Here is a 16847-nt window from a genome sequence, read left to right as displayed (position 1 = left end):
TTGCCAACCTCTACTACAATGACAAACGCATCCAGGGTTTCACCGATGTTAACTGCGGCCACCTATGCCTTTCCGTTCTCGCATACATGTCTAAAATAAATAACCCCTCGGTGGAACATTTTCAAAAAGCATTGTGGAACCTAAAACACGATGGGCGTGTTCCATCTCACGAGCGAATCTTCAATCTTGAAACTCACGCTGCACGACGACATCGTCTATCCTAAATCCGTAGCTCTGCGTGCATTCTACAGCATGTACCTCATACCTAACGTCACGCAGCACAACAACAAAATTAGCGTCGGAAGCGAACACATCGTCGTCACGCCAGGCCAATACAATCTTTCCACTTTGCAAGCTCAATTACCCAAAGGCACGTACCTTTCTCAAAATTCGGTCACGCACAGAGTGGAAATCCTATCGGCGACGGAAACCATAAACCTGGGTACCATGGGAGAACTTTTAGGTTTCGAGAACAACACCAAACTCGAAGCTGGCATCAAACACACGGCAACCAACATTCCTAAATTTCTAGCCATAGAAACTCTAAACGTTCACTGCAACGTAGCGGAAGGCATGATCACGAAATCCTCGAATGGATTGTTAGGAAGTCACAAGCAGACGGGAATCATAGCCACGTTCAAACCCAGTTCCGAATTCATGGAACCGATCATCTACACACCCTCTTCGCCGATCTATTTTCCAGTATGCCGCAACCGCATAGACGACATAGAGTTGGTGGTGACGAACGAGAAAGGAGACGTGGTGGATTTCGCAGGTGCAACGACCACTGCCATCGTGGAGATCAACATATAATAAATAACACACATAGTGAAAATGGAGCAAATCGAAAGTTACGAATTGCAATCTTTTCCTCCCAACCGTCGCACGTTCGCCAATTTGAACGAAGCAAACAGGGAGATCGAATACGACGTGGACGTAGGGGATGGGTTTGTTCATCCTCACAGAGCGGACCTCTACCTTCAATTCGACGTGGTGAAGAAGGAAAGCGGAGACGCGTTTCCGCCCAATGCAAATTTGATACTCGTTGACAACTTCGTGCCTCACCTGTTCTCGCAGGTGGAGGTGAGGAAACACAACACCGTCATAGACAGAATAGACTATCCAGGCATCACGTCGACGGCAGTGGGAACATTGAAATTATCCAAAACAGACGCCGCATACTACCAGGCAGGAGGATTCGAAGCAGGGACCAAAATATCGACTAGAAGTCACACGGCGCTCTTTCCCATGCGTCTGCTGCCGGGATTCTTCTCGGACTACAAGGAGATCATGTGGAAGGGAGGATTGCGCGTCACTTTTCGAAGAGCAGCCAACGACAACAACGCACTGATGCGATACACCAACTTGAACGCCGACGGCACGCCGATAGCCAACACATTACCTGAAGCAGCCAAGTGCGTCATCCGGAGCATGGAATTGAGAATGCCGATCGTAGAATACGAAACAAACTACGCCCTCAAGTACAAAGCAGAGATCTTGAAGAGTCCGCAGGTACCGATTCACTTTCACGGTTACCAGTGCGTGCAGAAGATGGCGTCGGGAAGTCACATGGAATTCGACGTGACGACACAGTTCAACAACATACAGTTCGACATGCCAGATTTCGTCGTGGTGCTTTTTCAGACCGGGCGCGATAACAACCAGGAAAAAGATTCCAGCAAGTTCGACGACTGCAAGATCAAGAACGTTTATCTGAAAAATGGACGCAACGAAGTCTTCCCGCGCGAGAATTACAACCTCGACATGACCAAAGACGATTACCTCAAACTTTACGAAGCTTACACCTCTTTCAAACGCGTGACCGAGGGAAGCATGGACATGTACTACACGCCCAGCGAATTCAAAACCCGCAGACCCATGTTCGTCATCAACACATCTAAGAGAAAGCAGGTGGTGGTCAACGATCGAACCAACATCAAGGTCGTCTGCGAGTTCAACAGTCCGTTGCCCGAGGATACCGTATGCAGTGTCATCCTGGTTGCCGAGAAGTCCTTCGTCCACGACGTGAAGAACGAGAGGGTCACAGAGCAGTTTTAACAAGTTTTTAACATCTTTTCTTGCACAATAAGAAATTTTTGTACTAGCACAATCAGTTTCAATAGCACAATACGAAAATTTCACTAGTTCAAAATCAGTTACAATATCAATTTCATCACTTATCAGTTACAATATCTTTTTTGCACTATAGCACGAGAAACAAATCAGAAAATTTGCACAAAAATTTTGTTGTTGTTGTTTTTACACGAGAAAATTAACAATAATTTTTTTTTATCGTTTCAGATGCTGTCGAAACATCAAAAACACATACACATACAAACACACTAAAAAAATAAGCATGCAACTTTATTTGTAACACACACATACATTCTCCATCTTCATCAAAAAAATATTATAATAAACATAATTATTTTTATCTATCACACAATAAAACTCTATATCCAAAATATTACAACATCAAATAACACTAGAGTCGTTAGTACACGTTGCATGCATTACGGAGGTCCTCTGTAGAGTTTCATAGAAGTTTGGGGAAAAAAAAAAACACGTGAAACTCTACAGAGGTGTGGTTATCTAGAGCCGCAGCCATTAGAACCTTTTTGGGTTGGGCACCACGCACCCTGGCGAGGTTAGGGGCCAGGCATCCTAAAAAAAAAAAACACAATAAATATTGTATGCAATACGAAAATAATAAAGGCGCCAGCGTGCGCGCGTGTGGCACATCGTTCCCCCGAGAGAGGTTTACAAAGGTCACGATAGGTCTCTCTCTCTTTTACAGCAACGTTGGCATCTCTATTTTTTTTTAGTTGTAAGTGGGTTGCCAACACTAGTTAATAATGCTACACACACGCACACACATACTATGCTGCCATCCATCTCTTTTACAACAGTATATATTTGTTGTCGGCTCTCCTTGCCCAGTGTGTGTAGGTTGGCAAAAAATTGTTTTATGCACTGTGGCAAGCCTCAAGCAAACTTGCCAGTTGCTTTAGAGGTTACACCAAACAAAAAAAAAAGCTGTAGGTAGGTGTTGGCAGCTGCCAGTTGTTTTAACTCTTCCCCCTCTCTCCTCTCTCTCGTAAAAAGCTATGACAATACCAGTAGGTTGACAAATTGCTTTATACACTATAAGTCAAGCCTCAAGCGTTGCCAGCTCCTTGCTTTAGGTTAGGTTAAACCCAAAAATCTTGGTAACTTTTCGAGTAAGTTGGCAACACTACAAGGCAAGCCTCAGCAAAATTACCAGCTGTTTTAGGTTAGATTAGACCCAAAAACCTTGGTGATTTTTTCGAGTGAGGAGTTGGTAACACTGTTTGTGAGGTTAACATACATCCAAAAGGTTGCGTCAAGTTGGTAACACTGCGAGGTTAACATACACCCAAAAGGCTACGCCAAGTTGGCAACACTGCGAGGTTAACATACACCCAAAAGGCTACGCCGAGTTGGCAACACATATACACTCACACACAAAAAAGTTGAAAAATTATACAGCATAAAAAGCTACGCCGAGTTGGCAACACTGTGAGGTTAACATACACCCAAAAGGCTACGCCGAGTTGGTAACACATATACACTCACACACAAAAAAACTAAAAAATTATACAGCGTAAAAGGCTACGCCGAGTTGGCAACACTGTGAGGTTAACATACACCCAAAAGGCTACGCCTTGCCCGAGTTGGCAATACTGCAAGACAAGCCTCAAGCAGTATTGCCAGCTCCTTGCTTGAGGTTAGGTTAGACCCAAAAACAAACCTTGGTGATTTTTTTAAGTGAGGAGTTGGCCACACTGCGAGAAAAGCCTCAAGCAGTATTGCCAGCTCCTTGCTTGAGGTTAGGTTAGACCCAAAAACAAAAACCTTGGTGATTTTTTCAAGTGAGGAGTTGGTAACACTGCGAGCCCCACGGAGCCCCATTTTCGGGCTTAGAACCGGGCTTACTGCTCTACTCTCATTGTAGGTTAGTTTAGTGCATAAAACGTCGTAAAATAAAAAATAGGTCAAGAACAAGTTGGCAACACTGCTTGAGGCTTGTTCTGCAGTATTGCCAACTCTTTGCCTTAGGTTAGGTTAGACCCAAAAACCTTGGTGATTTTTTTCGGGTGAGGAGCTGGCAACACTGCGAGAAAATGGAGCTCATGCCTTACGAGAGAAATCCATTAAGGCAAGCTCCACCGAGCTCCATTTTCGGGCTCAGAACCGGCCTTACTGCTCTACTGTCCGTCACAGGGTTCCCTCATTACGCAATTTTTCATCTCCTCATCTCTTGTCTTTTCTAAACTTACAAACTGCTTATCAGCGACGTTTGCAGAATGATTTCAGTTATTTATACAAAATTGTGAATGGCAAAATCCGCTGCAACACACTTCTTGAGGAATTCCACTTTCGAGTACCTATGCGCACAACACGCAACACAAGATTATTTTATACAAAAAAACCTAGACTAGAAATTCAAAAAAGATCTGTCTTTTACAGACTTGCAGCACAATACAATGATCTCCCCTCAAATATTGATAAATTTTCCTTCGAGTTTGCCTTTCGGTCTTCCATCAGAAGAAATGCTTGTAATTAATATCACATTGTGCCATGTTTTACTTATTTTTTTGTTCATTTCCTATTCACTTTTATGTTGGTTTGTTACTATTAATTATTTTTTAATTTATTTATTTCTTATTTTTATATTTTTGCTTATTATTATCATTATTGCTTTCTCATTGTTGACAATTTGTGTAAAATGGCCACCTGTGCTGTATCTGGAATTTTCTCAATAAATAATCGGAATATTCTAGGAATAAATGTTGTTGCTTCTGTCTCGTTTCTACATGGGTGGTTCGTGATTTTTATTTTTGTAATGTATGCATTAGTGCGGACATGTCCCGCATGGAACCGAGTGACTAGAACTGTGACTTGTCTGGAGGGATTATAGGATGTATTCAGCGCCGTGGCAGAGTGGTTATCGCAGCGCGCGACAACTCCAGGGGCCTGAATTCAAATCCCGGCTTGGGTGTGGGTGCTCTTTGTGAGCGACCCTTCATCGATTTCATCACATCATCTCTCATCCTCGTCCCGCACCGTGGGGTCTAAGACGTCATGCTTTGGGCTCTGGCTACGGAACGCGCACAGGTTCGAGTCCCCTGGGGGAAGAGTAACAACTTTTCTGCTAAGATTTCGCCCTGTGTATGCGTGGCCACCATCCATACATAGCGCAATGTTGACACATGAAGGGAAATTCGGACCGAAATTTTAGCCAAAAGGGAATTTCGATGAAAAACATCACAATTTCAGGGAATTTTTAAGACTTCTGACTACATTATTACAGTTTATGTTAAGTTCCAGTTTCATATTCACATTTTAATTTTTTCTGATTCTTCTTATTTCTGCTCCCTTGAATATAAGCCTGTATCTATTTATATTTCTCTTAAGTTAATTGTACGTCGCTTTTCTGTATACCTTCGGATAATTGTAACGATGAGAAATAACGATTTAATGGATTCCTGACCATGATTTAAAACTGGCACATCTGACTAGAAAGCGATGAAGCTGACATGTGTGTGAACAATTTGTGTAACATTTTTTATTCATACGAACATGGATCAACTGAAATTTTACTACTACTGCCGCTGCTGCTACTACAACTACCACCACTGCTAATAATAATTATTATATATTATTATTATTATATTTGTTTAGGTGAAGGGAAAAAATAGTCCAAAAAGGGAAATTTTGCCCCTTGGAAAGGGAAATTTTGCCCCTTGGAAAGGGAAATTTTGCCCCTTGGAAAGGGAAATTGTGCCCTCAGATTGTGGCAACACTGACATAGCGTTACCCGCTCGTGAAAACATTCAATAACGACTGGGGATTCGTCGTGCTGACTACACGCCACCCCTTAACTGGTTGGTTGATCTCCCAACTTGGGTGAGTGAGTGAGTAGGAGTGAGGCCGGCATTCGGTAGGTAGGCCCGAGCCCCTGAATGGGCCTGTTGCGCCACGGATTATGATTGTCACTCCTCCTCTCTTTGTGATTAGCCACATGTGGGAGAAGTAAGTAAAATAAACCAAATCAATCATCAAAGTTCCCTACAACCACTCCATTTTTGTCACACCTGTGAATCCACAATGTGTTATGATTTTGCATTTCTGTCAAACAAATAATTCGTGCAAACCACTAATTTTGTCTTTCTTGCTATTATTTTAGAGACCCGTTACCTAACCTAACCTAAGAGGAAGCGCTACTCTGCAAATACTGCAAAGTTAGAATGTTCAACAAACAACAGGAACATGCATGAAATAATGGTAGGTTATCTTTAATTTGCATTCAGTTTTTTATTTCACTTGCACATAACAATACACACTGGTACATTGTTTTTTTTATTGTTGCAAATTTTGTCCAAATAAGGCACTGCTTTTGTACAGACGATATGATTTCCTCTTTTGTTATCAATTTCCGTGATTAATGATTCAAATCCAATTAAACACAATTGAGATCATCATAAGACTAAGGAAACAAAATCTATTTTTTTGAAATCCACCGGAAGCAGTAACAAACAATAATACCTAAAAGAACATATATATATTATAGTGGAACATATGTACAGTTCATAAGCACTATTTAACGTTTTCTCAATAATCATAAGAAAGAAGAGAGAAACATAACGAGTATATTTTGCAACATGAACCAAGAAAAAGGTTCAAGAATTGAGTTGAATACAAGGGAAGAATTAAAAGGTTATCACTTATATGTGTCTGGTTAATCAGATCTTGCTGACACTGCGTAACAAAGACATTTAAAAACAATAGATACCTGTACACTAGAATATAATCGGTAGATAGTTTATCTAAGGCCTTCATTTTTGTACAGTTCTACTGAAAACATGAATTTTGTTGTAACTGAAATCGTGTTGATAGTTTGACTACAGCTTCATTCTGACTTCGTTTGATAGGATATGTACGATCTAATTAGTGTAACTGCTAATAAATGAAGGGAAAACACAACAACAATTAATTAACCCCAAAACATTATAAAATGAACGATCTATAGCTTACAAATAAAAACACTTCTCTTTTTACTTAATTATAAACAAGATAATAATACACCATCAATAATTATCTGTTCATCACACAAAAGCATGATATAAAATTTATAGTCCAACAAGTGTCTTATGAAAATATATATAATATTCACAGGATTATTTTTCATATTTCCTGTAAACAAGAGTAACTTTCTTCGTATTTTTAGAATACTAAGCACAGCACAATACTTCGTTGTCTATATTTTATTAGCTTTGGAATGTATGAATCTGTGATCCTTGATTTATCGCTTTTTTATAAAATATACAACAATATTCTGTCTATTGTTGTAGCAGAGCTGAAATTGCCAAGCATTGATTTTTGCACATGCAACAATTAAATCACAAGTATCACGCAGAAAGACAAGTCAGTTCTTCTTTCTGGTGGTTTAGGTTCACTGGGAATGTACAAAGGCGCTTGATAAGTCGGAGAGGTCTCAATTCAATTACACTTCTGCCACAGGAAAAAACGTTGCATTCTTACTTCACGTGGCGTGATCATCAACTGCTGTAGCACGTCTTGCGAACGTTTGCTAGTATCACACTGAAATCGTCGTCGGATTTGACGGCGGGCTGGACCACAGAACCTTGCTGTTCGTACTCGCAGTGGTCGCCATATGGACTCTCGGACTTTAGACTCATGCTTCCGGATGAGTCGATGGAGTGATGGGGGTAGTACCCGTGCTGCTGGGCAGGCGGTGGGCTCTGCTGTTGCTGGTAGTTGTGGTTCGAATCCATCCCCTCCGTGCCACTGCTGCTGTTCCCGCTCGCGCCCACGCTGCTGTTGTCGCCTGGCGAACACTTCAAGTACTTCTCAAACTCGTTGGTGTCCACTCCGTCCAAGAGCTCTTCTTGGTTGAAGTGGGACATGGCTACGTGGTTGTGTGACGTCACGGGCGGGTATCCTCTGGATTGCTGCTGGCTCTCGTCCGAAATGGCTCCGTCTGAAAGTATAAAGAAGGGAAATACATGTCAGCACAATGAGTGCAATAGCTGAGACACAACAAAAGTCAATAACAAGAGGACAATTTAGAAACAACAGAAAGGGCATCAATAAAAAATTAAGTATTTTCAAAACTTAAATAGTGCAGAAGTGGAGAAACATATAATAAAAGAGAAGTGAGTAGTGTCTGAGGAATGGTTTCAGATTATGTCTTCGAACTAATAGGTTTGTGGCTGGACATGTGGTTGAAAATTCAAAATTATAATGAATAAAGCGAGATAATTCTACATAAAGTCTTTACAAGACAAAAAATGAAGCTAGGTGCACTAGAAAGAAAACATAGTGAATTTTGATAGATTTCGTTATCCAACAACGATGTTCACAAAGAATAAAAGGTGTAGAGGAAATTCGAGATGAGCAAGAGTGAAACAAACAAGAAACATATGAAAAAACGTTTTCTGGGGCTCGCGCTTGGTTGTTTGTGAATGTCCGTCCATTCATCAATTTCATCACTCATCCTCATCTTCGGAAATTAGCCAAGAGGCACAAACCGCGAAGTAAAATAAACTAAATCAATCAATCAATTGACTAATAAGCATCAAACGCACATCCTAATTTACTTTGTTTATCCTAAAACTAAAGTGGAGGTACGTGTGTGGAAAAGGGCGAGGTTGCAAGAGTAAGTTTGAAACAGAGGGGGTTGAGTCTTAAGTCCACTTTATGCATAGACAGGCTTATCGGGACTGCACTTGCAGCTTAAAGTGGGATTCGAAGAATTGCGTGCCTCCACAGGATTTGGAACTCTGGAGCTCTTCATTACAAGGCGACGACGTTACGATTACGTCATTGGGGAGGCACATGCAGATAAGGAGACTGACCTCAGGTCAATGAATATGGTCGTGGAGCTACCTGGTATTCGAATCCAAGACTCAGAGAAGCTGAGTATAAAAGTCGAATCTTAAAAAAAAAACAAATAGATTTAACGAGAGCAAGAAAGGACTGCAGACTTCGCCTCACAAACTATGAATTTGGTTGAAACAGACAAAATATGGTAATTGGGACATTTGATGAAGCATAAAAGTGATGAAGACATAGACTAACTAGGAAGAAAGACAGGTAATGCAACTACTTCAAGAAATTTAATTTGGAAGTATTATTCATACCAGCTAACTGTAGACCAGGCGAACGAGAACAAGTCTCTGCGCAAGTAGTGACGCGAGTCGGCTCCACCAATGAACAGTGAGAGAAACGGGATTGTGTATGGGCGACGGGAGTTTCCCGATTTCCTCCTTCGCTATGCAGCGTTGCAAACTTTTGAAAAGGATAATACCGAACGCACATGGAAAACGGACAGTATTTTTGTCTCCAGGATTAGGGATAAAACTGCAAGAGCAAATTTTGACAAGCCGTGCATTTAGCGTACGGACTAAGGTCGGACCGTACGTCCGTACATTTACGGTCAGGACCGTACGGTTGACAACGCTGCGCTTTCACCACTCTATTTTCCTCCTCCTCCTCTACCCATATGCGCGACCCTGCTCTACAGTTAGCTGGGACAGGGTTTAGAGTTTAAGGGTCGTTATCCGAAGATGACGATTCCTTTTTAGGCAAATCACACTTGTGAATAGCTGCATGCTATACCTTCCCTTCCTCACTGGGACATTTCTGCCATGCTGGACTCTGAAGTCACGCTTCATGGGTGGCTACCGTCACGAACATTATTGGTATCTATCTCCTCGATGGTTAAACACGACTTCCAAATCTAACTCTGAGCAGCTGTTGCTTTTGTTTGTCGTATTTTCCCCACCTTGCTTATTCCACTATTGCCTGGTTCGTTCTACCAATCTTTGTGTTGAGTCTTTTGGGATTAAGTACCATTTTAGCCGAGTGACGAAGATTGTAATTGTCCGGTAACTAAAAATCATTTCATGCCCGCCCTCAGGAATTACAGTTACAACCTTGCAACTCTTTTTTTAGTCTTGAAGAAGAAGAAGAAGAAGAAGAAAGGGAAGCACTTCACGCGTCCATGTCCTTCTCGGCCTGCGATTAGTAGTAATTGGATTCTGGTAGTCACGATTAGGTCAGAATTGCCAGTCAAATTACCCCTTTCTCGAGAATGCTAACGTGGACTTTGGTTCTTCACGCGGTGAATGTGCGAAGGATCGGCAGGAAAAAAACTGTGTGAATGGACTCCTCCTCAATCTGCTTTGGCATTATTACCTCAACTAAGTACGCAGCCTGAATATGAGGCATGCCATATATATTTTCAGAGCCCAGAAACGAACAGAAAATAATTGTTTCTGTAGCAACTGCTGCACCAAACATTCAACATACATCTATCAGGAATTTGTGGATAATTACGTTAAGAAAATCTTACAAGATTCATGCCCCGTGACAGCAGAAAGTTCAAATGAGTTACATAGGAAATTACACCTGATTTCTTTCCAAGGAACATTACACTCAACCATAGAGGTGTTAGAAATAATTTAACTGCCGGAATGATTTCACAGATTCAAAGGTGCCATCTAGGATAATCAATTCACAGGATAATATATCATCACAGGAAAGCTCTTGATTCTTTGAAGAATACGATCATTATAATTTTAATTTTAACAGTTTTATGCAATTACTTCCTTTCATATGTGCGAACTAACATTGGAAAGCCTTAATTGAAAAAAATTGCAATCAAGAGCTATCGTTGTGTGCAAACTTGTCATGGCATCTAACCTACAGCACACGAAAATTCCTGAACAAAAATATGTGTCAGACAGGCTCACCTATATGTAGATATTATACCTTCTACAAAGCTAAACAAAATTCTATATGGTTAGCAATTTTGTTTCCATGTTTATAATATCTAAATTTTTTAATTTCTTTGAAAGTATATTATTTTTAAAATAAAAATTATAAAAGATGCAGAGCACTGAGGGTTTAAAATAACAAGACATAACTGTCCTCTCATTAAACTAGTTACATCATTATGAAATTGTTTACCAATTATTAATATTTTGAAAAGTGGTGATTTTGTTTAACTGGAGTATAAAAGATTTTCGAAAAATTTGTTTTTTGTGAGAAGCAGAACACCGAGGGATTAAAATGACAGGTTAGAAGACATGATTGTCCCTCACTTAACCAGTTGCAACCTTCTATATTTCACAAAGAGGCCATTTTTGTTTAAGTCTGTAGACAGAATTTTCACTGATACACTTCTGCCATCTATCGGAAAGAACACCGATGTATATTTTAACCCATCGTAAGGTTCTGTCCTTAAGTAGGCTTACGATCTTGTCGGAACCGACGTCAACTAGTGCAGTCCCAAAGCGTCAATAAACGAGTAATCAAGCCCGCAGCATGCATGCAGTACGCGACATTGCAGACTTGTTTACTTCACTCGATCTCTTGTTGTTCACTTGTGTGAAATCATGTCAGTCGAAAGTCAGCCAGATGTTGGTTGTAGTTTTTCTATTGTGTGGAAATGTAAGCATACGAACTTTATTAAAATGCTATGCAATTTCTATGGTGAAAGACAAGTGTTTTTAAAGCGGAAAAAACAATGCGTTCGTAGTTGTATCTGTTGATCGTATCAGGCGCTGCAGTCGAAGTGCAATTCCAAAGATTTTCGCTTGCAGTCCAAGGCTTCAAGACTTAGCTGCATGACCATTCACGAAGAATATTCGCTTTATGTTTGGTCTTGCACCTTTCTAACACGGAAGAGAACATGAAGTAAACTTGTCTTGTAAAAATTGACAAAAACGCAAATTCAACACCGAATTAATGAACATGGTTCGGCAAATCGTGAAAATTGTATAGGCTAGCGATTTAAAATGGATTACTCACTGCTGTATGATTCCGGCGTCCTGCTCGGAGCGAAGGAGTAGATTCCAGAAGATGAAAGCCCGTAGCTGCCGTAGGAGCCGATGCTGGAGGTCGTGTAAATCTGCAACCCGCCGCAGGACTGTTGCTGCTCCTGGGCTGTCGTCGACAGCGGAGGGTAGAACGTGCTGGTGACGGTCTCGTGCCCGTATCCGCCCGTGCCGCCCATCACCCGCCCGCACGCCTGCTGGGAGGCCATCATCCCGATGCCCTGGCAAGGACCCATGGAGACTGGGTACCCCAGGGAGGACTGAGCGTTGAGGCGCTGCTGACGGTAAGCTAGAGACTTGAGGAAGTTGGTCGTGTTCGACGCCATGAGCTGCTGGTGTTGCCTCTTCTCCTCGCTGAACTGGAAGTTGTCTTTCTCCTGCTCCATGGGGGACATTTCGGGAGTGGGCAGGGCGTTGACGTCATCCATGGGCATGCCGTGCTGTGTCTGCTGCTGGGCTTCCTGCAAGGGGGACGAGTTGGTCCTCAGGGCCATGCGGAGGGTGTCCGGCTCGGGGCTGCCGTTGGGGGAGGCTTCGGGCGTGTGGAGCATGGGCGGGAAGTGGCTGCCGAACCCGTTCGACTTGTGGAACGGAGGGTAGTTGTGGAACGGCGGCATAGGGCACGACGGAGGTAACTTGGTGCTGTGGAGGCCAGGTGCGCCGCCCGTGGGGATGATCGGGTTGCCCATGCCCGGCTGGGGAGGGGTCCCCATGCGACCTCCCACGCCAACGTCCGTTCGCCGACCGCCGCGCTTGTTGTGCTTGCGTCGTCGGGGTCGGTACTTGTAGTTGGGGTGCTCCTGCATGTGAATGACTCGCAACCTCTCCGCCTCCTCCACGAAGGGACGTCTGTCCTGGGGTGTAAGACTTCGCCACTTCTTTCCTGCAATAGACAAAGAAACAGAAACTGTTACTTCAGATGTCACAATGGTGTTTTTGAACAGTCAATTTGTACTAAAGTTTCAGACACAATACCTTAAAAGCATTTTACCCGTGTAAGAATAAAACAAGCTGGCAATATATATATATATATATATATATATATATATATACATGGTTAACAATGCTCAGACACTGGGTTGTTCTGGCAAAAAAAAAAAGGTCAACATTAGGAGGTAAGCTGCTCCAAAGTCTAGAAAGCCTATAGAAGAGTGAGTCCTGTAGAAGGAACAGTCTTGAAGTGGAATTGTGGTATTCTTAATATATTCTATTCCTCACATTCATTCTCTACACAATATTTGTAAAATAAATACAACTGCTATGCAGTTATTTAGCAACAGCACGATCGAGAGCATGCTCAATAGCTGTCCTATATAAGGGGGGGGGCGTCTCTCTCTCTCTCTCTCTCTTTCTCAGAATTTCTACCTCTTCCTCCTCTCTCTCTACACTGTTCTTTTTCTCTCTTCCCTTTTCTCTCACTATATCCTCTTCATCTTCCTTTCTCTCTCTCGTTGTGAGAGGAAGAGGGGGAGAGAGAAAAGGCGAAGTGTGTATGAGAGAGAGAGAGAGAGAGAGAGAGAGAGAGAGAGTGAGTGAGTGAGTGTGAGTGAGTGAGAGGGAGAGGGTGTCTGTCTTTCCCTTCTACTCATGGAGACTGGGTACCCCAGAGAGGACTGAGCGTTGAGGCGCTGCAAAATAGAAGACAGACTGCTTAAAAATGGAAATTCCTAGGCGCAACAGCGTTCCCTGGAAACTAACAAAAGACACAAGCATATGCAATTTCTCACCCTGCATAAAAAAAACAGTCTGCAACGTATGCTACAACTGTCTTCACGGGATACTTTGAAATCGAAGCGATTACTATCGACCAGTCTGAGTAATGACTTTTACCCCCGCTCTATTCTATATCCTCATGAAACGAGCAATGAGCTCTCCGTTTTAGTAGATTATACACACCTCGGTGCTCCACGCACGCTCTTCTGAAAGCATGTCATGTGTCCAAGAACGGACATGTAATTCAAAATGCCCCTGACCGGAGGATGCGAGATTGTAGCAAGCGTGGAAAAACTGTATTTTTTCCAATTTCAGTTTTCCACAACGAAGCATGCCGTGGACAGATATGATTACTCGGCCCGTTACGTTCTGGTTCCGGAGCAGATTTGCAGAATACGTCCATGAATCTATATGGAGCATGCATCTCTAGGACAACCTCTGAAAATACATCCATCCGTGCAACCGTACACAGGTGCGTCACGTCCCATTCGAAAAACAAAGCACCACCATCCCAGGATTTTTATTTCGGATCGACCCGTTCGGTGAAAAGGGGAGAAAATTGTTACGTATCCTTTACTGACTGCGAAATTGCTTTACGCGTTTGGATGTTTCTTCCACGCCATGTGCTCCTGTTTGACACAACATTGGCTGATGTCGTGATCGGTTTCGAGTCCAAGTTTGGACACGGCTTGCAAATTGGCAAGAAAAAGGACGTTAACTCTTCATCTTGCAAGGTAATCGATGGAAAAGCGTAAATTTAATGAATAATCAATGTTCATGGCTGTTGGTTCAGCGTATATTCAACGCAAAACAAGATGACCATAGTTATCAGAACATGTGCGTGCACTTGCACTTGAACAGGCGTGGAAGTATACTGATTTGTTTTGGTTCTTCGTGGCATAATATAGCTTGGATCTTCCAATCTGTCACTCCCGCCCTTTCTAAACCCATAAAACATCTTGTTCATGTACAATGATTCCTGGTTGGTTGATTCAAACCGTAAACAGAAGTCAGAATATTTCTACTACGAAGTTCAGGAAAGAGAAGACAGATGTCGTCGCTTAGGAAGAATGTTTTGTTTCAGTAATAGTTAGCTTAGAAAGTTGTATACCATCTTTATAGATTATTAAGGAATATAATATAATTAGATATTGTAAAGTCTCAACAGTACCAGCTTAATTTTTTTAGTGTATATCTGACATCTTGGAAGATAGAGCCTTTCGTTCATGAAATGTTATTTGGAAGTCTTTTTATATATACAGGTTACAGGTGGTGAAAGGACTTTTTAGATGGTTCATTATATCCACTGAGAGGTTTAGCGGTATAGATCAGATTAAGGAATAGAACCATGTGTAGACAGGAACCGAGAAGTGGAGCATATAACATCTATTAATAATTGGTATATACTTCAATGTTTCGTAATGAAAATGTTGTGGGAATTCGGTGATATCTTATTAACGGTCATTCTGACATTCGGCTACAACGTGATGATCCTAATATGTTTTTCGTTAGACAATCCTTTGACGGGCAATCTAGCTAATGATTATGAAATAAAATCTTGGAAAATGCGATATGTAGCGTAGCACATTCGCAGTGACCTTCTTCCCACTCTACTATGCCCCTCTCTGATGCACGTAATGAATATTAACTACAAGCTGTGCATTCGTAATATTTTATTCTTCAGTTTTGCCCTATTGTAATCCGTCTCTTCCCTCGCTTTTACAGGTGGCTGGTACGTTTCCGTTTCTTGCTTCTGTAAGCTCACGATTATCCAAAAACGGCAGAAAAGTTACATAAAATAAAGTAAATGAAGCAAAGTGTTTGTTTCCATAGTAACACACTCTTATGTTTCGAGTTATTACAATCCTCATATGCAAATTCTGTAATGCCCAAAACTACCTGATTTGACTGGTGGTGCCTATTTCGATTATTAGGGACTAAAACGTTATACACAAGTAGGGCACTATTGTGATTACACGGGGAGGAGATTTTATTAAATTCTTGTGGTCTCGTGCATTATGATTTAGTGTACGTATTTACATATTATGTAAAACAAGCCAGGAAATAAATAAAGTCTCGTCTCGTCTAATCTCTATACTATACCAAGCCTTAATATTACGAAAGTGTTAAATTTAGGATGAGGTACAGTAAATCCTCGTTAATCCGGACAGGCAAAAGGAAAAAAAAGAAGCACAATGTGTTTTAAATGTGGCTAGAAGTCAACGATTCCATTCGTCATATTGCTCCGTAACGACTAGGAATACGTACATCCAACGTCCATGGGAGAACTTCCCAAAGAAAAGGCAGTCAACCACTGATGAAATTCTGTTTGTATGTACGTAGTACTGCATTGTCGTATTGCTTTACATTTTACTGTACTGTATAGTGTACTTAGGTTTGATTGATTGTTGTTTTAAGTCCACTTTATGCACAGAAAGGCTAATCGGGACTGGACCTATAGTTTAATGTAGGATCCGAACCACTATGTGCCTCCATATAGTGTATTTAGGCCTATGCCCTTTAAATACACCATAATAAACGTGTTTTAATACACTTTCTACTGTTCTTTTAGGTTATTTAAGTTAATCCGGACTTTTGTTAAACCGGTCAACTTATCCCCCCCCATTAATCCGGACTAACGAGGTTTTACTGTATATGTATTTTAGACTTTCCATTATTTAAAATATTAAATCAAAATGCATACGTATTTTCTTATTGTAGTGCCTTGTATTTGGACGGTTTTTACTCTTACGGGCTCTAGTAATGGACATTTCGTGTCTAGGTATCTGAACCTGGCTGTTCACGGCACCATCTGTAGGGCGAGAAGATGAGACGTCATCCATGGGTTATGGATCTCTCGAGGTGGAGGTCGAGGGACCCAAGGGATATCTCGTTAATACATTACGCCAGAAGCCAACCAACGGTAGTAAAGGGGGCAAAAAAGTAATCCTTGGGCCGTGCCAATCACTATTCCAACTCCATCGTGCATCAAACACCTGAAACCTTCATAAATATTCAAGCAGCTCGATGGCGGTGTCAGCAATATTAATGACACTTATCGATTACATCACAGGTCCTCGTCTCAGGAGTTTGGGATGGTTTTGGACCCTTCAGGTTTCTGCCCGTGGGAGGTCCGCAACAGGCGCAGTTAGGAAACGAGGAAGCTCCTTTTCTCGGTCTCGTCTAGATAACACGTTGCAGTCTCGTTCTCATGTACTGACATAACTGTAGTCGAGGGTATACGGC

At 41.7% G+C, this 16847-nt stretch overlaps 1 protein-coding gene across 2 annotated transcripts in view; it reads right to left on the bottom strand.

Annotated features, from left to right (window-relative positions):
• Positions 1–6319: 6319 nt before the first annotated feature.
• The window catches only part of Sox15 (Sox box 15 transcription factor), a 353573-nt gene continuing 343045 nt past the window's right edge, over positions 6320–16847 (bottom strand). For both annotated transcript variants that reach the window (XM_083113437.1, XM_083113438.1), the window contains exons 3-4: positions 11863–12771; positions 6320–8026 (exon numbers count right to left, since the gene is read on the bottom strand). In XM_083113437.1, coding sequence (XP_082969563.1) covers positions 7584–8026; positions 11863–12771 — 1352 coding nt within the window. In that variant the 3' untranslated portion in view covers positions 6320–7583. The remainder of the gene's footprint in view (positions 8027–11862; positions 12772–16847) is intronic.

Source organism: Lepisma saccharinum, chromosome 27 (assembly GCF_977018435.1).
Source record: "Lepisma saccharinum chromosome 27, izLepSacc3.1, whole genome shotgun sequence".
Taxonomy (NCBI): Eukaryota; Metazoa; Arthropoda; class Insecta; order Zygentoma; family Lepismatidae; genus Lepisma; species Lepisma saccharinum.
This window is presented reverse-complemented; position numbering and strand designations above follow the sequence as displayed.